This window comes from Callionymus lyra, chromosome 5 (assembly GCF_982586985.1).
Source record: "Callionymus lyra chromosome 5, fCalLyr1.hap1.1, whole genome shotgun sequence".
Lineage (NCBI taxonomy): Eukaryota > Metazoa > Chordata > Actinopteri > Syngnathiformes > Callionymidae > Callionymus > Callionymus lyra.
This window is the reverse complement of record NC_141822.1, coordinates 13,625,473-13,647,063: the sequence shown is the minus strand read 5'-3', so window position 1 is coordinate 13,647,063 and position 21,591 is coordinate 13,625,473. Positions and strand designations below refer to the sequence as shown.

General features: G+C 36.6%; 1 protein-coding gene across 3 annotated transcripts in view; it reads right to left on the bottom strand.

Moving 5' to 3' along the window:
* The window catches only part of LOC148079467 (voltage-dependent N-type calcium channel subunit alpha-1B-like), a 129,194-nt gene that overhangs the window by 68,000 nt on the left and 39,603 nt on the right, over nucleotides 1–21,591 (bottom strand). For all 3 annotated transcript variants that reach the window (XM_087791038.1, XM_087791039.1, XM_087791037.1), the window contains 3 exons: nucleotides 14,151–14,242; nucleotides 13,912–14,064; nucleotides 8,144–8,331 (listed from right to left, as the gene is read on the bottom strand). In XM_087791038.1, the coding sequence (XP_087647164.1) occupies nucleotides 8,144–8,331; nucleotides 13,912–14,064; nucleotides 14,151–14,242 (433 nt within the window). The remainder of the gene's footprint in view (nucleotides 1–8,143; nucleotides 8,332–13,911; nucleotides 14,065–14,150; nucleotides 14,243–21,591) is intronic.

The window sequence follows — 21,591 nt, the reverse complement described above, 5'->3', positions numbered from 1 at the left end:
ACGAGATGGTCATGTGTTCCAAATAATAGCGGCTGATATAGAAAGATAATTTGAGGAAACCACATGACATTAAAAGAACATTTGCCTAATGACCAGCTGTGATGGTTTCTGGCTGACATTAAGAGACCGGGTCAGAACCGATAAACTCACAGAGAGATTCTAGGATAGTCTTGGATGTTGATCGGCCGACAAAGTGCAGAACTGTGGCGGACGTGAGCGATATACTCTTTGACATGCTAGTCCCAGGATTAGCTTATTTACATATTTTATAATAATTTTCTTCTCATAAAAACACTGAGTTGAACTTGAGGGTTTGTTATTTAACTGTAGATTTAAAGAATCGTAAGCCTGTTGCAAAACAACAATTCTAGTTTTCCCCCCAAAAAAAGATCTACTTTTTGGTATATGTATAAATGGTTCTAATGCATAAACAAATGTACTTTGTATTTATTATTCATTTACTTTTTCCCTCCTTCTTTTGTGTATATATTTATCCCTCAAAACATTTTTTTTAAGTTAGTTGAAGAAATGTTTTGAAAAAAACTCATCTATACAAGAATAAAATTGCAGCTTATTTAGCTTAATACATGTAACAGCCTAATGACAAATGCCCTTTTTTGAGGGATTTTCTCATCTTTCTTTTTGCTTGACGGCCCCTAACAACATTCAAAGAATATAATGTGGCCCTTGAAGAATTATGATTGCCCAACCCTGCATTAAATTGAGACTTTGGTGACCAAAAAAGGAAAACGTTTGAAAAAAGATTGAATTTAAGATCATGGCTCTGTCCCAAATCACCCACTTCTGCACTTACACTTAATATTATGAGTGCACAAGTGCGTCCTAATGAGCAGTGTGTGAAAATGTAGTGTGCAATGAGCACTCAATTGGCCAGAAAATTGAGCGACACTTTACACCCTTAACGGCCGCCATCTTAGTGACGTAGATGACGCTAAACTGAAGCTACGTCACTGACGACAGGTCTTCAGAGCAGATACCGGCGTAAATGTCTCGAGAAAACACTCATTTTACCACAAAACGACACAACAACAGTAATAACAAAATGAAACGCATCTTAACAACTTGTTTCAATTGGTGAAAAACGCTGTCAAGTGTCGGCAATAAGGTTCTAACGGTTGCTATCAGTGTTAAAAAGTAGTAGAAGAAGAAGCTTTTGAGTCATTTCCGGTAAGTGTGTAGCAGTAGTATTTGATTTGAGACGGTAGTACCTGTTGAAAATTGGCGCACTACGCAAGTAAGTTGTGTTTTTAAGTGTACTGTAAACCAGTGCTTTTATATATGACTTGTAATGCATTTTGTCGGGGACTGGTGTTTGCATTATCTTTCTAAAATACGTTCGTTTTCCGCGGTCAAAGAAATAAGTACGTCTGTGAATTATTTCCCACATAATACAGTCGCCTCGCTACTTTGCGCCTCCATTTGTATCCTCTTGTTGTTGTCGTGTCGTTGAATGTAGTGGTAATCTCCTGCACTCTTGTTGCTTCACGGCTTGCAGAGGTGTTGGAGTAGGATTAGCTCGGGGAATGAGTCATACGTGAGGGAAATGAAGAGTGTGTCAGAAGTAAACAACCATGACAACGAGAGAAGATAAAAATCATCGCCGGCTTCACATTCGTGGATTTTTTATGAAACGTTTTCGTGGAAATTAAACTTTCCAGGTCCTGTGGAAACATTTGACGGAAAATCCACTTCATATTTGAATCCCTTAGAGTAAAACATTTTTAGTTTTTAAGACCTCGTTTATACACTCGTTTACCTTAAAGGAGTCTAATTTGAAAATCAATCCGAGACACGGCGAAGTAAACAATGCTCAAGATTGTTGCTTTAAAACTCATTATGCAGATGATGATCAACGCCATTTCTTCAGTGGCGAGCCCTAAATGTTTTTCATTTCAGCTGCTAACGACAGCCGCAGATGGAATCCAGGCGAGCTGCACGAGGCGACGGGGTTTGCCAAATAGGTTCTCCGCCTTAATTCTCTTGCATATTCGCTGCTGAAGTCGACACAGATTGGAGGAAGTTGGGAGCACAAGATGGCAACGGTGGAGGATGAGTATTAGCATAAGCTGATATCTCTGCTCGCATGCTTCCCCTTCTCTGTTTGTCAGAAGATTTTTCCATTATAACATCAAGAAAGAGAGCATCAAAAACTGGACAATTTACCACCGAGTTTGGAATTTTCATGAGCTTTTGAAAAGTGCAAACTTTGAATTTTGTGCTGAAGAAAGTATGAACAATAAAAACCAGCAAAATGTAAAATAACCATTCCATTTGCAGCGTTAATTTTTGATGGTTTTTTTGCTAATACATTTCAATAATAGTCAGCAAGATGCTGTTTCAGACTTAACAGTTTTTTTTTCATTAACATTTCCTTGAATTAATGCTTAAAATGAAAGATTTGTAATTATCTGTAGAGTTACAGATTTCCGATCATAGTCTTAACCCGTTAAGAATCGCAGAATTTAAGTTATCTTGCAATTTTATTTTTCCTCTTGTTTATCCACATTAAAATTCTCATTATGTCCATTTTTTTTCTCAGAATGCGAATGGATCCAAAATATGTGTAGATATCATTGCCAAGAAGTTACACAAACTCCAGAACTTATTGAACGAGCAACATGTATTTGATCTACTGATCTTGACTCAATCGATTCAAGAAAGTACAATTATTTACTATTCTTCAATTTTTAACCAATTTTTGGAACATGAATATACAAATGATTGTGAAAAACATGGCTTTGGATTTGAATCGCATATGTTTTTATGATAGTCAATACTCCTGGTCAAAACAGGTTTTTGAGAGGAACTTCAATGAAAATGTGTACAATATAAGTCAAGTATTAAAAAAACTAACGTAAAAAGATATATTGCCATAACTGAACATTGTATTTGTCTTATAACTATTATGAACCACCTCCTATTCACTCAGTATTTCCTTTATCACAGAATACATGATTATATATATATATACCTATACTGTAGATATAATATATATATATATACATCTATATATATATATTTACTGATTTGCGGGTGTTAAAAATCACCTAGCACCGCTATCAACATGCTAAGCTAGGAAGCGCACCAATCAGATGATGTAAAGCTTAAGTGACCAAAACATAAATAAATAAAAAAGATTGCTTGTGACACTTTTGTTGCAACAATGGCGCCCAACGTGTCTGAACAAAGCAGTATTGTAAGTAAGTAAGTAATTTATATTTATATGACACTTTTCTAGACAAGGGTCATAAAGCGCTGCCTTAAACAATAAAAAAATAAAAAATAAAAAATACTCAAAAAATATTTACTAAAGAAATCAAGATAACACCGAGAAAAATACAGGTGTCCCAGAAAATCATTGATTTCCAAATCAGGTCAAAACAGCCAAACTAAGACAGCTGGTCCAACACTTAACCTGCACTTTATTCTCCTGGTGTGTGAATTAAATAATAATAAGCCACAGTTTAAACGTGAACATTGTCTCCGTCAACAAAGCGGCGGTGACTCTCAGCAGGTCGTGCAGTGGCGGGGCGTGTTGGCGTGTTGTCAGGAGGAACATGGATACGTTGGACGATCGCTCGAGACGAAGCACGATGACGGAGCAGGAGGCTAATGACAGCGAGACGCTAATATCGCCACATGTTCTTTCGCCCCATTAGAGAGAGAGGGCCATGAACATTCTGCCGGGGGGTGGGGGGGTCGCGGATAAATCTCAGAGGTGAATGGAGGGTTAAAGAATATAAGATACTCTATACGCTTGGTTCTTTTTCATCCCCCCCCCCAGTGTTACGGTTCCATGAGTGCATCTTGGAGTTGAAGCTCTAAAGACACACATGACATGTTGGTACACTCCACTGCACTTACACAAATACAACTATGGGGGGTTTTATTCTTCCCACAATTCACTTCTTCTCTTCAGCTTCCATGAGGAAAATAAAGAGCAACTCCTTTCAAAGATGTTTTGAACTTAATATATACATTATTTACTTAAGCAAATGTTGCATTTTATTTTGAAAGTTCAGCTCCTGAACTACATCCTCTCCCCCCTAAAAATAGTATCATAACATGAGAGTGGTCACGTATCAGAAAACATTCGTTTTCTAGGTCATGTTGAAGTTAAAATGTCATTTTTATCTTCACGTTTAATGTTCCTCTGCCAGGTTTAGCCATATTTGTTCATATTGATTTATTTCCAAGTCGTATGTTATTGTATAGCTAAATAAATATGAACTAACTAATGGCCGAGAGGATAAAATAATGCGAAGATTTAATAATTATGATATATTATTCTAAATAATCTTTTTTTTTTTCACCTAAAAGCTGAGAAAATCATATTTTTGGTAATTTTAATGTACTATTGTGGCAGATCAAAATATTAATCATTGAAGAAATGAAGAACATGTGTCTTTTAGACTTAAACAGATGTAGTGCTTAGATTCCACCAGCAGGGCTGAATATTCTCAACGCTTTATCTAAAATAAAATAAAAAAAGATCAGCTCTATATTAATTAATTCATCTTAAAAACAATATTATAGGATCAACCAGATCAATCAATGTCTACTTCAGCCGTGACCGACCATTACTTTTAACTCAAAAACTTTAAATAGAGATAAACATTTGTACATTTTTAAAATAAAAAACTATGATCGATTAAATACAGAGATTATTTGACTATTTCTTGTGTAAAATGTTGTTGTTGTATCTCTATCTAGAGTCTTTTGGTGAATCATAAAACATGTATATCGAGGATCAAATAAAGCATATTTAATATACTTCCTTTCAAGGATGATTCTGAACCGTAATGGCTCGTGAAGAAGAAAAAAAAAAAGAATCAATTCAATTGAAGGCGGCAGAAATCCTGAATGATGCATAAGCCCTGCCACAAACATATTTATACTATTACACATCTGTGTGGATGACAGTGGCAGAGAGAATTATGATGATTTGGGAGGAAAAGGAGACGCTTGGAAAAACATCTCGATAAGAAGCCGCTGAGGGAAACGGCGTTCCCGGCTCACGGCGGCGAGCGCCTGCAGTGCTTAGGATAATGAGCCGGCGTCAGCTTCATGAGATGTTCGCAGTGAAAGGAACGAGGAGAGGAAGAAGAAGAAGAAGAAGAAGAAGAAGAAGAAGAAGAAGAAGAAGAGGAGGAAGAAGGGAGACGACTGTGGCGTTTAGCAAAGCTAAAATATGAAGAGGGAAGGATGTTAACAAGCACAAAGAGCAGAAGAGAAGATCAGAGAGAGCAAATGGGTTTAAAAGCGAAAGACCTTGAACTTATGCATCGTATTGTTTAAGAAGAGATGGAAAGAAAAAAAAGATTATATTATATTGTATATGTGAGTGTGTCAAGTGTCTTAATGTCTCTTTTTTTTTCACTGTGGTTGAATAAACATGTTGGTAGTTGAACATGTCTTCAGTAAATCCTGTCGTCCTGATCTTAATTTATGCTTTGGTTTCATTCCCTCCACCATCTTCTGAAATACAGACATGCAACATGTATTTAAAAGTCAAATCATGTGAAAAAAAATGACCTTTTTCGTGTGTGGCTACAAATTCTTTTTGCACCTAAATCGTCAGAACAGGCTTTATTGGCATAAAAAAAGTCAAACATTGGGACTCTAACAAATTAAATCTTTCATATAGAAATGATTGAAGTGTGACTAATATGCAAACATTTGTACACTACCTGACAAGATTATTCGATCATGTGATGGCACCGATTGAATTCCATAGTCACAGCACACGCTCACTCTCGCACCGGAATCTTCATCCACTGAACTTACTCGGATAAACTCATGCACTCGTCTCTCACACACAAACACACACAACTCACAGAACACAACAAAGTTTGTAACAATGGTAGCAAGTTAAAAGTGCAAATCAAATTATCCAAATTAAAAAAATATATATATATACTCCTAGAATATTTCTCATAGAAATGGAATCACTAAAACGAAAAAGTCGAAATCAAATTGTCTATTATGGGGTAAAAATTCTACCAGCTAATAACTCTTGGGGGGGAAAACATTTGATTTATTGTTTCGTTCTGCTTCACTAACAGCAGTGAGACGAAAGATTGTGGTTTAAGGTCATAATGGGTTGAACATTCTGCAGCTATGATCCCATTTGGTTTTGTTTGTGTAAGTTAATGTGTTTTCAAATAAGGGTTTGAACAGTTTCTAACTAAAAAAAAAAACCTTAACAATTAGAAGCTTTTGTTTAGTTTCCATTGTTCATTTATTCATCGTCTAACGCTTTATCCCTTATGAGCCTTATCCCAGTTTCATTGGGCGAGATGCGGGGGACACCCTGGACAGGACGCCAGTCTGTCGCAGGACACACAAAGACAGACAACCATTCACACACACACTCACACCTACGGACAATCTAAGGTAAGGTAAAAGGTAAAACTTTATTGATCCCTAAGGAGGTCTCCTTCGGGAAATTGTTTAAATTCTTTAAATTTCCCAAAGTTGTCAATCAACCTCTGTATGTTTTTGGACTGTGGGAGGAAACCGGAGTGCCCGGAGTAAACCCACACAACACGAGGAGAACAAACACAACTCCACACGGAACCGGCATCCTTAGTTATATTAGTATTAATTAAATAAATGACATTAAAGTAAGAATTGCGGGATTTTTTTCTTTTTTTTAACCGATTCTAATTCTCATTTGTAAGAAACTGTTTTGAAATTATAAGATTCTATATTATATACTATCATAAAAATAATTAAAATACAAAGCAAATGTTTGTTATGCGGAGAAAAAGCAAAAAGTAAACAAAATATATGAGAAAATACACAAAATGAATCATTAAAATAAGTTGTTATGACTGGTCCTGTGAGTCCTGGGAATGTTGCTGCTCCAGACTCTTAACCAATCTAATTGTGGCAGGTCAATGACCATGATGCTGTTCTCCCGGTGCTGACCCAGACTTCACAGCCATAAGTGAGGAAAGAGATGAATCTAAATTAAAAAAGTCTGCGTCATTTAAAGAAAAATAGATTATAACAACAAAATAGTCTCGTGTTCGACCCTGCAGATGTGACGCAACACAACTGACAGAAGTTCTGCAGCTCAAGGGAGGAAAAATGTGAAAAATATCAAATATTCTGGCCTAGTTTTCACGTTTGACAGCAAAAGTTTTAACAAGGTTTACCAGCAACAGCTTCTCCGTATGAACTCCCTTCAGTCACAGCTCCCAAGTGTAAAATGGAAAATAAATGCTTCGCAAAAGGAAGAGAATAAACGCTCGACAAAAATGCTCCTTCATTAAAGATTAATGGGAGAATCATCAGGGTGCTGTGTTAATGGGAAGAACTATCTGAGCAACAGTTTGGAAGGCAGACGACTTGAGACAAACTTTACAGTTTTCTGTGTGTGTTGATGAGCTTTTTTGTAACATTTTTTAATAAATTAAAAGAGGAAAAACACATAAAATCTTCTTTTCGCTTCATTTTTTCCCAACTTTGCTTGTCTTAGTTCTTAAGAATGATGAGATGAAAAGCTAAATCTTGTTAAACAGTTAAAAAAAACATGTAAAATGAAAATGTAAAGATGCTCATCAAGGGGAAAATGCATCTTTAATTCATAAATGACGACACTTGTCATTGATGAAGCCAATCAAGGGAACAATTGGATCCATTTTTATAATATCGAAGAGAAAATTTCATCTCATTATATACAGTATATAGTTGTTTTTTTTTTTTGCTTTCTTGGACTGTTTTGACGTGAATATATTATAAAAGACTAAATTTAGTTTTAGAATAAATATTAAAAATGATCAATATTTGCTTTTACTTGTAGTAAACTCCTATTTAATCACAGTAAAACTACTTTAAATAGAATATTTGAGTACTGTTTTCACCTCTCTGTGGTATTAAAGAAGCAAAATTGCAGAAAAATATTCATTTAGATGAAAATTGTTGAGTTGGAGAGTATAGATGTGAATTTTATCGTTAGATATAATTTTTAAAATTCAATTATATCTTGAAAATGATACTAAATCGCATGAACGTGCACATATTGTTTCGATAGAAACAGTTTAATTGTTTTCGCATTGATTTTCCTGGAGTGAAATAGAGTGTTTGTGCTTCCAAAGCTGGTGAAGACACTCACGCTGTAGAGGATCTCCACCCAGCCCTCCATGGTGATGCACTGGAACACGGTGAGAACTGCGAAGAGGATGTTGTCGAAGTTGGTGATTCCATAGTTGGGTCCGGTCCAGTATTCTCGGCACACGGTCCCGTTAGGACACAACCTGGCGGGCGGCTCCAGACCACAGGGCCAGTCTGCCGCTTTCTCTCCTTTAAAACAAAAACAAGATCATATTTGATGAATATTTATGAAGCAGATTATGTTCATCTTAATGCAAAACAATCTCTTTCAAGTTTCTGAGCGACTCGTTCACGTTCTCTCTGGACGTCTGGGCTTCATCAGTCATTCCTGGACGCGTCCACAGAAGAACCTCCGCCTCGTTCTGTCCATCTTTAGTGAAACACGTCAAGTTGAAGGACAGAACGAAGGTCGACGGCTGCATTTGCTCTAATATTTTGACTCTTCCGCTGTCGTTTAAAGTGGTTTCTATTAGCATGCGACTCGAATATGAAGTCGACGTGGAATTTAAATGATGCTCGGAAGTAACTTTGTCTCAGTGGCAACACTTTTAACACTGAAAAATGATAATTGGACTGGAGAGCGAAGTGATTCCACATGATGGTTTAGTTACAGCGACCACAGCTCAAGAAGTTGTCAAACAAAAGTACAATTATTATTCCTCTTTTAGTTGTTGTTGTTTGAGTTCAGCAGTTTTCTTAATTATGTCCCAAAAGAAGTCAGTTATGCAGAAAATATAGAAAAAGATTATGAAAGAAGAAAAACAAAAGTGACTCAGTTTTTCGTGTCATTGGAACAATATTCTTTTATATCTCTCCCTTTATTGTGATGATTTTATGTATATTTGTAAAACTAGTTTTTTAATTAATTCCTAAACAAAGTTTAAAATTGTATAATAACTAGTTTGTTTGGTTTTTTAGCTCCATTTAAAAAATTGTATTAAAGAAAAATGTATGGCTTCTGAAGGCATTTAGAGCACACAACATATTTATAAGACTTTATAGAATACTTTATGACAGTTTATACTTGTGTATGTCAATTAATATTAAGATGTACTCATTAATATTAGTTACTATCTTTTAATTACAATATAATTACAAAAGACATCCCATTTCATTCAGAAAAAAATGGTCTAATCCACAAAATATTGTGTAATTTATCATAACATGGTTATTATAAGACAGTGTTTTGACTTCAAGTTGAGTTTAAACACATGATTGACAGACTTCAATAATTACTTCATAATGTGTCTGCAGTACATTACCTTTAAAGAAAGTTCTACACATAATAAAATACATCATTTATTTATCTGTAATATAAATTCCTATTAGCCATGGGGAGTTATTAATAGTTAATTAAGAAAAATAAATAATTGAAGTTTGACTTTTATCCTCTATGATTAAAATACTAAATTTGAATAAAAAAAAGACATTAACCCAGCAGTGTTACATTAATTGGAAAGATAAATTCAGCGTGTTATTGTTGCCCAGAAACGCTCAGAGGCTTCTGGACGTTCATGGTTTCACTGAAACCAAGATGCACATGCATAAGCCTTAAACGAAGCTCATCAACACAAGATTAAGCTTAAAGTCATTAAAATAGGGAAAATTAATTGTGTCTGCAGGACTGTTTTAATCTTACATCGGGGTTCCGACTGGTTGTCGTCCAGAGAAAACTTGAGACAGGTCTCAGGTCCACACCAGGTTCCATATAAAGTTATAAAATACATTCACAGTCTCCAATCGGTCCATTCATCAGGTCAGAAGACACTTCATACATCTATTTTCCCATTTGACACCAACAAACTACATTTAAAATACTGCTCGAGTCAGCAACTCAACTCGGGCTCAGACAGGACCTCCTCCTCGATGTTCTCCGATAACATACATTTCAATGAGCGCTGACGCTTCATTTTTTTTGTTTTTGTGTTAATGTACATATTTTTCCGCGACAAACACTTTCTTGCGATGCTTCTTCTTTGCTGAGAGTGCAGGCAGTTTTCAGACGTCAGCACTCAAACCCCCGACACCCCCTCGATCCCACCTTATCTCCGCACTCGAGCCTTCATCGATTGTGAAGGACCAGAAGAAACATGGCGGCAGCAGATGGAGATCGGAATAAAGAATTGACGCTCGGTGGTGAACAGATGAATTGTTCATCTCATGATTCCTGAGGGAAGAGAGTCTTCAGATTCCAAGTTTCAACAATGATGCAGCTGCTCTCGTGTCCGTCCAGGAAAGTCCTCGACAGGTGCAGAGTCAGCAAAACATGCTCGGATGAGGCTGAATATGATAAGTTAGTGAAGAATTGAACCAAGTCATCTGCAAACATTTCATTTCTCAGGAGTTTGCTGACATCCTTCAGGGACAGTTGACGGTCTTGAGAGGCTGAATATGTGAACTTAGAGTGACATCAACCACGTCCACTTTCTCTCAACCATGTCCCAGATATCATGGGTTTCCCCCAAGTTCTGAGCCACATCTAGGGCCATAGTCTGCAGGTAGAGGCACATGACGCAAGAGTTATTAGCGTCAGATTGTGTCCCACGGTTGGTGATTGAAAGAAAGAAAATATAACAAAGTAAAGCAGAATAGATTTTACAAAAAACATGGCAACACTTTAGAATTGGGAACACTTATGAACTAGTGATAAGATATTTATTCACAGGTGTATTAACAGCAAATTAACAACTTATTAACTTTTATAAGGTACTAACTCACACCTTGTTCATTGTGACTAATGAACAATTACTGACTTACTTACTTTTAAAAGCTTAATAGTCAAGAGCTCACTCTGAATTACACCTTAATGTAATTATTTTCAGTAAATAATGAAGTAATTACAGAATAACTTCTCTATTTACCATTTATTAGGAGTAAGTACCATGACAGAAATAATTCACTATTAATAATACTGTCTCTTTTAAAGTATAAAAATGAAAAATATGCTAATATTACTGTCGTTCTAATTACTCAAAAACTGAGTATTTGTGATCGTGAAGATGTTCCCAATTCTACAGTGGCAGCATATTCACACTTAAGTCACAATCTTTTGACAATTATAACGTCAAAAATGTTAAAACTGAATGGAATTTTTCTACTGGGAAAAACACATACATACAAGTATGAACAGAATCCTAATTACTTTACATTTTCACAATTTCAATTTCTTATTTTTGACAAGTAGTAGTATGGATGTTATTTCATTTATTGTAGTATTATTTTTATTTATGTTATTATTATTATTACAACTATATAATTAATTATTTCTCACATGGAACTTACACCTAAAGTTAATCTTTATTTTTTCCCCTGTTAGTAACCAGTAGTAAAGGGTTGTTCAGTGTGAACTTGTACTTATGCTATTAAGGGTAGAATAGAGTAACTATGAACAATGGGTGAGTTAGAACTTTATAAGGGTTAATACAAGGTTAATTTCCTGTTCATACACATATAAATAAGTAGCTTATTAATAGTTAATGTGTTCACAATTCTAAAGTGTGACCAAAAATGTATACACAATATAAGAAATTGTGGCTAAAATAAAAAAATGAATCAACTAGAAATCCTCATGGGAACAACATCAGAACATCTCAAAAATAAATAAATAAATAGTCAATAAAATAAACTGACTATTAGGAAAGGTAAAGCAAAAACGAGGGTCATGAGTTCTTTATCGGCAGCACCTCAGTTTCACAGATATGGTCTGTAATGGCTAAAAACAGCTTTTCCATTTGTTTTTGTTCGTACTCTCTGGACAATGATAAAACCGGAGAAACAGCGACGACTAATAACCATCAAGCGACTCATTAACCTATAAAAATAATCTTAAAATTCAACTCTGAAGGACACAGGAAGTCAACCTGGGAATTTCTTTAATTCGCAGAGTTCTGCAGAAATGTAAACTAGTGTGGCTGCGAAGAATCACTCGGTAATTGTCGCATCCAACTTGTCACCTATTGATTTATAAATGGAGCTGCCACTCTTGCAGCTGCTCGCTTGAGCTCAACCCTCCTGGGTGTTTGTGTCTGAAATAACTCTCCAACACATCTGCTCACACCACTAGCTAACGACAGTCGTACTACACACACACACACACACACACACACACACACACACACACCTAAGTATGGCTTATGGTCTGGCGTCTTTTATAACCAACCAGCCGCGTGTTTCCAGGGGAAGAAGAGACTAATAAATATAAAAGCTTGTCTTTAGAAAACACTCCTGAAGAAAAAAAATTGATTTATTTAAAGTTTAATTTTGAGCATAAATAACTCAGTAGAACTATTTATTATTAATGCTAATCAATGGATGATTAGCCTGGACTACCCAGCATAGTTGCCAAACCACTTAAACTATCGGTTAAAAAAACTGCGGTTGCGTTTATTTCCATAATGGCTGAATTAGCGATAGGGAGCGTCCAGGAAGAGAAAAAAAAAATCAAAACAAGAGCTTTTCTTGGTTGTTTACATATAATGCACAACAGGTATTGTTTCATCTAAAAAATGTCTGTACAGATTTAATATAAGAGCATAAAAACATATCCTGTAAAAAAAAATCAATAGGGTGGGGAAAAAAACATGAATTTCTATTAAGACATACTTGATTTTAGAACTTGACTAAATGTTTCAATTTGACGCAATTTTGGAATCATAAACAAGTAGTTCAGGTAACATTTATGTCTAAATATCTTAAATTTAAAATTTGTCAGGTGTCAGAAAAGACACATTTCTCAATTTTTGACAAAGGGTTGTGTTAGAAAGTAGCCTTTAAACTCTCGAAAAATCTGAGAAAAGTTTAGTTTTGTCATATTAGTGAAATGGTCATGTGACTGGATATCACACATGCTTTGAGGTGTCAAGTATTTAAGTTAAATTACATTTTTTGGGGGGGGAATTATTGATTATTTATATGCAATTTAATGGCAATGTCTCTTATTATATTTTAATGCATTGTATTTTATTTAGTTAATGTTTTTTTATTTGTAGTGCCACCACAACAAATTCCAGTGGAAATAAAAATTTTCCCGATTCTGAAATATCCCTTCAATCTTTTTTTCCCAAATTCTACATTTCAATGTTGATGGAAACTCTAGTGGCGAAGAAGAAACGTAATAAAAGATGGTTTTATTTTTGCACTTCAAAGAGGAAAACTGGATGGTATGTTGTGCTACATGTTGGTGGGAAAAAATACAGAATTTGTTCAAGCAAAACCATCATCTCTTGTCAAAAAGATCCTGATCTCTTTGGTCTTTTATATGTTTTTTTTATCTGGTTCAAACTATTATTTGAGTCATTAAAAGGTTGATTAGTTTCATATTTCTCAATGAATTGTTTAAATTCAAATTCAACTTTAAAGAAACGAACAAGGCTGCTAAGTTTGATGTATCAAAAAGGCATTAAAATGGGGCTGTTGGTTAAAGATTTCATCAGATTTCAAGTGACACACTGACACTGGCTGACAACACAACGCAGAAAAACACGCAACCCAGGCGTTCACTCTTACGCAATATCAGTAATAAATCAGAGGGAAATTATAATTACATCCTCTGTTTTCGTTCAACATATCCGTCGTTTATCTAACCTGTCAATCAGAAAACCCTGTTGTGAAAATTCTGCTTGGCTGCACCCAAGCCCACACACACACATCTACACACACACACACACACACGGGGGGGATGAATAAGTCATCGGCATACATGTTTAATGTTCTATACGTTTCAGAAGTTTTCCTCAGCGTGAATCAAAGGGTCGTTGGGTTTGTTCTCACCGGTGTCGATCCGGAAGCAGGTGGTGTGAAACTTTCCCATGTAGAACTCCACGCCGATGATGGCGAACATGACGATGGCAAAGAAGAGCAGCAGGCCGATCTGGAGCAGGGGGACCATGGCTTTCATGATCGACTTCAACACAACCTGGAGACCTGGAGGACGCAGAAGCCACGTCAGAAAAACACACATATTCATATCGATTCAATTTTACTTCGGTAGATGGTAGCGAAACACTTACTGGGGATTCCAGACACGAGCTTTAGGGGCCGCAGCACCCTCACCGCCCGCAGGGTCCGCAAGTCAAAGTCTGAGCCGACAGTAGCCAAGATCCTGGGTGAAGAAAAGAAGTTTTGAATTAAACCATCAGATTTTAGACTGGAACATACTTCGTGCGGCTTGTCAAGAATAGTATTCTTGTGCGTCACGATCTAATAATTCCTGAAAATATTGTTCACAAACACAAAATAACTATTTTTTAATTTTTATAAATCAATTAAAAAAACATTTCAAGTTAAAAAAGATTCTGAGAAAATAAACTGGTTTCATGGAAGTTTCATTTTTTCAGGCAAATTTTTTATCTAGTTTGATCTTCAGGTTTTAAAGGTTAGGAATATGTTTTGAAGAAAGAAAATGGTCTAAAAAGATTCAAAGATTCGATTTTTAATCAATACAGTTTTAATTAAAACACCAGAAGATAATATATACATCTGTTACGAGAGCTTTTAGGATGGATACTTTCACTTAATACTGCTTTAAATGTATATTTATATTACATACAAGCAGATTCGCTTACATTCCTATTAGTCAATTATTAGCAAAAATACACATTACAGGTGAAAACACTTTGTTTATTTTAAGAACTTGGGTGTGATGTGAATTCTTAGGTATATATTAACGTACTGCTGGTTATTCTGGATGTTTAATGCATATTTTCGTACGATAGTGTGATGTTGAACGACCTCTGAACGAAGAAAGTCTCCGTTGTGTGTTTCCTATATCATTAAATGTATTATATAAGTGACTTGATGGTGTAAGTTTGCCACAAAAGTATCTTTTATCAGCTCAATATGAATAAATGCAGATCAAAAATTACACTTACATTTATTATACTTTGCATTTTAGCGCTTTGATGGAAGGAAAACATATTTTATCCACGGTAGAAATAAGATGTGGTGCATTTCTTTTGTAGTTACTACATTGAATTTAGAATGTTAGAACACGTCCGCAGACACTGGACATTTTTTAAGGTTCGTGCTTTTCTCGTTTCCCTTCATTACGCCCCATATGGAGAAAAATGTCATCGGCGTCCTCAGGCGGAGACTTGCCTTCAATAAAAACAATCTTGAACAAGTCAGAGACATCAGAGCTACAATACAAGAAGACAGTCACTTATTGCTCCCAGGACGCCCATCGCCATGGCAACAGATGAAGCAAATGTACAATTTTAAAGGTACGAGAAGAACATAAAGGCATATTTAATGCACCCGTTCTTAACTTAATCAAGTTGTCTGGCTGTGACTGATTTCTAAATGTTCTTTTTTTATGATCTTTTTCCCCACGGGAGACTGTTTTTTAATGAACTTTTTATTCCGAGAGCATAAAAATATGAAGTAGAAACTCTATCAAGCAAACAAATGTGCAGAAATCCAGAAGCCGGGAAAAAGGCAAATGGCTCTTCTTACGTCGAGAGTCGAGTTCAGTTGTTATCTGCAGCCAGCACACACTCGCGGAGATTCATCCATTAAAATCTACGCAGGGAATTAACACCAGGTTTTTCCTGCGGCTTCGAGGGAGTGAAGAGTTTCAGGAAGAAAAAACGATTTTTATTTTACTAAAGAATCATGACGTCTTCATGAAGTCAGACAGTAATGCTTTGGTTATTATTTCTGTTTTTAAATGAAAGTCATTTTCATGGGTTTCGGAAATTAAATTGAGCTTTATTTAAAAGAGTATAATTAGCAAAGCAGCTACATTAGGACACAACAGTTACACTACTTCAAGCCAACATGTTAAACTCATAAATGTAGCTCTTTTCCTTTTCAAGGGGTTGAAAAGATCTTGATGGCGGGTGGATGAGAAGATTGGCAGACTAGGGTTCTGGTTCCCCCTTTTAAGAGGATCATAGGGTGTGTTCCAACTATGGGATAACATTCCTCAGGTCTATTTGAAGGTTCTGGAAAGGAGGTTCCTTTGGTTGGTGGAAGCTCGGATACTGGTTTAGCCTCAATCAATTTGCTTAAAAATACCCTTCGCATGATCCCTGAGGATCCGTTGGAGTTTGAAAACATGTCTACATGTGTTCTGTGGATCTGGAGAATGCATTCTATTGCATCCATTGGTGTGTCCATAGGAAGGACCCCCGTCATCAGGGGAAAACTATACCCTAAGATAAGTGTTTCTACAAGCACTTTCAGAGGTTGGTCTGCATAGACCATAAAAAGTAGGACTAGTTTGACTTCACCAGGGCTGACTATTTCAACAATTCTGGACTATGGACAGAATTTGTAGACTGACCGAGCAGCGACAGTTTGGTCGGCTCAGGATCAGGTGACTGCTCTATGCAGATGACGTGATCCTGTTGGTTTCATTAGACCATGAACTCATGCTGGAGAAGTTCAGAATATATAGACCATAAATCACTTTGACCACCATTGAAATATAAAAACGTGTAAAAATGTGTAAATGAATAAAGGGCACTTGAGTCAGCGTGATTTTCTCACGGGTCCTATGGGACTCAAAATGGCCGCCATGAACTGATCTGTGTCTCAAATCGTGCACTTCTCTAAGTGCACTGCTTTACAGTACACTGTGGCACAGTGCACTTTGCAGTGCGCAAATTTGGACAGGGTAGTACTGACTCAAATCAAACACTCTAGCTACATACTGCCAGAAATGACTCGACAGCTTCTTCTTCTACTATTTTTTAACGCTGATCGCAACGAGCTGTTGGAACACTATCGCCTACACTTGACAACGCTTTTCGTCAATCGAAACAAGTTATTAAGTTGTGTTTCATTTTGTTCTTACTGTTGTTGTGTTGTATTGTGGTAAAATAAATGTTTTCTCAAGACATTTACGCCAGTATCTGCACCAAAGACTCATTGTCGGTGACGTAGCTTCAGTTTATAGTCATCTACCGTGCCCTCAAAATATTAAGTGTAAGTGCAGAAGTTTGCGATTGGGGACACACCCCAGGTCTGTGTTTTGACTAAGACAGTTTATTTTTATTTTTGGGGGCCTTTTTCTTCTGAAAAGTGTGCGTCAAAAGAGACATTCTCTTCAGTCTCATTCAAAGGAAGGTTTTATAATGAAATTAGAGAGATTGTAGCTAAAATATTAATCAAGTTACAACCTTTTGAAAGTCACAGATCCTTCTGTATTATTAGTGCCACAATAGCATGAATATGCCCATTTTCTTCATCACATTTCAAGGACAGCTCTGTAGCTCAAATAATAGGCAAGTTACAGCCTTTTAAAATCACAAGAACCTTTTTTTTGGTTTGTTTTTTTTAGCCATTAGCAGCTTCCAAGTATTTTTTCTGAATTTCTACCTCGTTTAAATTCTGGGCAATATTTGGGTATATATGAAAGTTAAAATATGTTCATGTTCAGTAACTCACACTAAGAGCAGTCATGTGATCACAGCACACAAAAGCGACCGTGACCTGAAGAAACCAACGTGATGAATCATCCGTCTTCGCCAGGTTTTTTTTTTGTCCGGGGAAATCAATAACTCACTTTGTTCAGATAAGCGAGCGCATGAATGTGTGAGTGCGCACGTTTTGCTGGAGAAGAAGCGATGTGACGGCCTTGTAGACAGACAGTCGGGCACACAGTTAAGATTTTTTAATATCCCTTTTTCATCATCACAATATACCCCGGCGGACGCCAGACGGCGGCACAGGAAATATGGAGGGTGATTGCATTCACTGTCGCACACTCGGGAGCACAGACAGACACTTCAGATGCGGTCGAGAGGGAGACGGGAAATATCTTAGATTGTGAAATTAGACAAAACTTTTACTGCATTTGTATTTATTAAACTTTTCTTTTTAATCCCTCTAGAGGTCAAAAGTCATTTAATCAAAATGTTCTTCACATTTCTCTTGTTACAAGTCTTTGATATTTAAATATATTTAATCTGTATGTTTTATTTTTTTAGTTACACATTTATTTTTCTTGAAACATAAATCATCTTTTATTCTTGGTTTTTCCATCTTCTGGACGTATCAACACGTCACGGATGAACAGGTGAAAGAGACAAAAAAAGGGGTTAAATATACAGATTTACCGAGATCTCCGACGCTCTTGTTACGTCGGTGAATGTCTGGTCTACTGGCACAGAAGACAAATCAACAAGGGAGGCAGAGAAGTGGCATGTTGGATCTTCAAAGCGTGGGGTCAGGTGCCTGTTCATCCATGATGCAATACAATTGAACAACCATTCCTGCCCCCTCTGACATAACATCCAACGTCCTGTTTTTCTATTTACAATTTGTTGGAAACACAGGATCGTCGTCCTCGATTCATGCTCGACAAGAGAAAACATTGTTTCTGCTCGACTCCTCTGCATTAACAAAAGCATCTTAGATGTTTTTTTTACCCAGAACTAAACTTTACAGAGAACCGAACTCGGGCCTATTAGGCTGGACAGAAAGACAAAAAAAGTATATTTCATTTCTTTGTTTTGATTATTACCGACTAAATGGGGGTATTGTTTTGAGCTTTTAATGCTTTAAACTAGCATTAGCCTGTTACTCTTGCACGTCGAGATGCTTGTTTTGTTCAAGTTAAATTTAAAAAATAAACCTGTAAACTAGTGAAACTTTGACTCTATATTGGACCATCTTGTTGCAGAGAATCCAGCCAAGAGTTCCTGCTGAGTCAGCGTTTTGGTGAGATTTATTTTCCATGCGCCAAGTTAGTTTTTTTTAGCCTGTCATGGTATTTTGGTTTTGATGTTTTCATCTGAATGTCGATCTGTGAGAAGATGTTAAGATGATTCTTGAATGATTCTGAAAGTAAGAAACAGAATTTTAAAAATTGATCCTGAAAGAAACTGACAGCCAGTGAAGAGATTTAAGAATCGGGGAAAATGTGAGTTCTTCTACTAGAGTGGGTCAGAATTCTCGTTGCAGAGTTTTGTATTAACTGCAGGCGAGACAGATCCTTCTTGTTTAGACAAAAAAATAAACTGTTACAATAGTCTAAACGAGAAGACAAAAATGCATAGATTATAAGCTCCAGATCGTGTTGTAACATTATTTTTAGATTTTTCTCAGTTGAAGGAAGCAGTTTTTGGTCAGTTTAGTGCAGTGTTGCACCAGGCACATTCAATTTTGGATATATTTAAGTTATATTGCTTTTTTTTTATTATTACCAGGTGTGAAATGTTTGGCTTTATTTCACTTTTGTTTATTTATTTGTCTTCCTTAGTAATCAAACAGTGACTTCCAGACAACAGAGCAATGGTTTAGATTCTCGCACACACCCTCGAAAAACAAATATTTGGTCAACCTGCCCCAAACACTTGATAAACTCAAGATGTTATTGGAGTAACAGGAAAACAATTTGGGCTATTTACACTGTTCTGGGTGTGTCCCTGGATCCCTCAGCATCAGCCATAATGGATAAAGGTGCACTAAAGAAAAGAGCTTGAAACAGATGAAAGATTTCAGTTGTTCAAAGTGGTTGCATGTTTAAGGATGTGGAAAATACACTCTCAGGGACAAACATGTAAACCTTTGAACGACCAGCTTTTGTCTCCAACATCTTCTCGCTTGACAAGCACTTGTAAAATAAGACACGACCGACGATTCCCGGTGGGGAAAGAAGAAGGAAGCACTTATCCAGCGACGCACACACCGCAGGAGCACCAATTACACAGCGAGAGTCGGACGCACATCTGATCACAACCCCTGGACGTCAACTAGAAAAATACGACAACCATCTTGATCAGGTTGATTTTGGGATAAATAATAGATGAAGTTGAAAAATCCTTTATAAACGATCACTCAAGATCAATTGGCAGCTCCTGGAGCGACGCTGTTTATATCCGCCTGCTTCTGTTAATGGCATCCGAGCGATGGTTAGCTCGGTAATGTTCGGGGAATAAAAACGTCCCAAAGGTGACATATTGAGAAATGAGTGCGAAACGCAGGCTTTCCTACGAGACCGAAGCCGTGCGCTTTAATTACGGAGAGAGTCCGCGACAGCTGAGCCCGTCTTTGATTGGCTTCTTCACACGTCCCACGACAGGTGATGCGTTTGTGGACGAGCGCTAACAAGCTGCCTGAACGCTACCGGTGGATGTTACCAACTATAGAAATGTGTTTTTGATGACGTCTAGATGGCAGCTTAGAGGTCGGAAACTGTTGCTTAACGCGTGTTAACTGGAGTGGAAAAGACGACTAGATGAAATTCCTATCGACACAACTTTGACAGTTTCATTTTTGGGCTAACAACTATATTAGAGGTGTCACTTTTTCATAATGTGAGTCTACCAGCTACAAACATGCAAACAAATGGTTTAAAAATATATATATTCTGAAACATTTATATGAAAAATGTATCCCTTTAATAAACACATGAGACGATTTTTTACCTGATTTCACTCTCATGAGTCGCACTCAATAAATCATTTGAGTTGATGAATCATCCATCAAATGGTTAAGGCAAATAAATCAGCTGTTTTAATTGACATCTGGCTGATCCAATTACAACCGTTAGCGACTTAACGGGCGGAGCTTATCACAAAGCAAACGTCCCATTGGTCCGTTTTCTAACTAGTAGAAATCTTGTCCAACCAGCTCAACCTTCACAAAGGTTTATATTTCCGGGGCTGTATAGTAAGTAAGTAAGTAATTTTTATTTGTATAGCGCTTTTCCAGACCAGGGTCACAAAGCGCTTAAACAATCAAAACAATATTCAATAAAGTATATATTTTAAAGATTTAAAGAAAACTGATAACACAACAGGAGTTCCAGAAAATCAAGGAAAAGCCTGAACAAATAGAAACGTCTTAAGATGTTTCTTAAAGGAGTCAGTAGATCCATCAAGCGCAAAGAGAGAGGAAGATTGTTCCAAAGCTTAGGAGCAACAGCCTGAAAAAGATTTCTCTCCTCTGGTCCTGAACCGTTTGGTGGAACCATAGTGTCAATTAATTTGTAAACGTGTTGTATTTCCATAGTCAAATACCAAACAGATGATACAAGAAAGAATAGACTGAGTGAATCGATGACATGCATCACTCCATGGATCGAAAAATGTTTTTGATGCGAGTCAAGTTTGTTCCAGAAGAAGTCAGATGTCATCGAACTCACTTCGCTGTCAGACGACATCTATCATGATGGATGGATGGATGAAAGGCTGACGTCGAATTTTTGGTAATTTTATTTCAACGTCTCTCACACACAACCTTTGTTCATCGACTGGTAGATCGCAATGAATCCTGCCCTAAATACTCTACAGTCCAGGTAGTATTTCTGCACAGTCTTGGTCAAAAGAAAATCAATTCAACTTTGATTAGTCAAAAGACATCAACGAGAACGTTTCGGCAACTCCCTAGAATTTTTGACGACAACTAAGTATGTACCAATAATCATTAATTCAAGTAAAACACGTTTTTGCTTCTGTTTGTGTTTCAATCCTGAAAGCTACTCGCTCCACAACAAGCAGA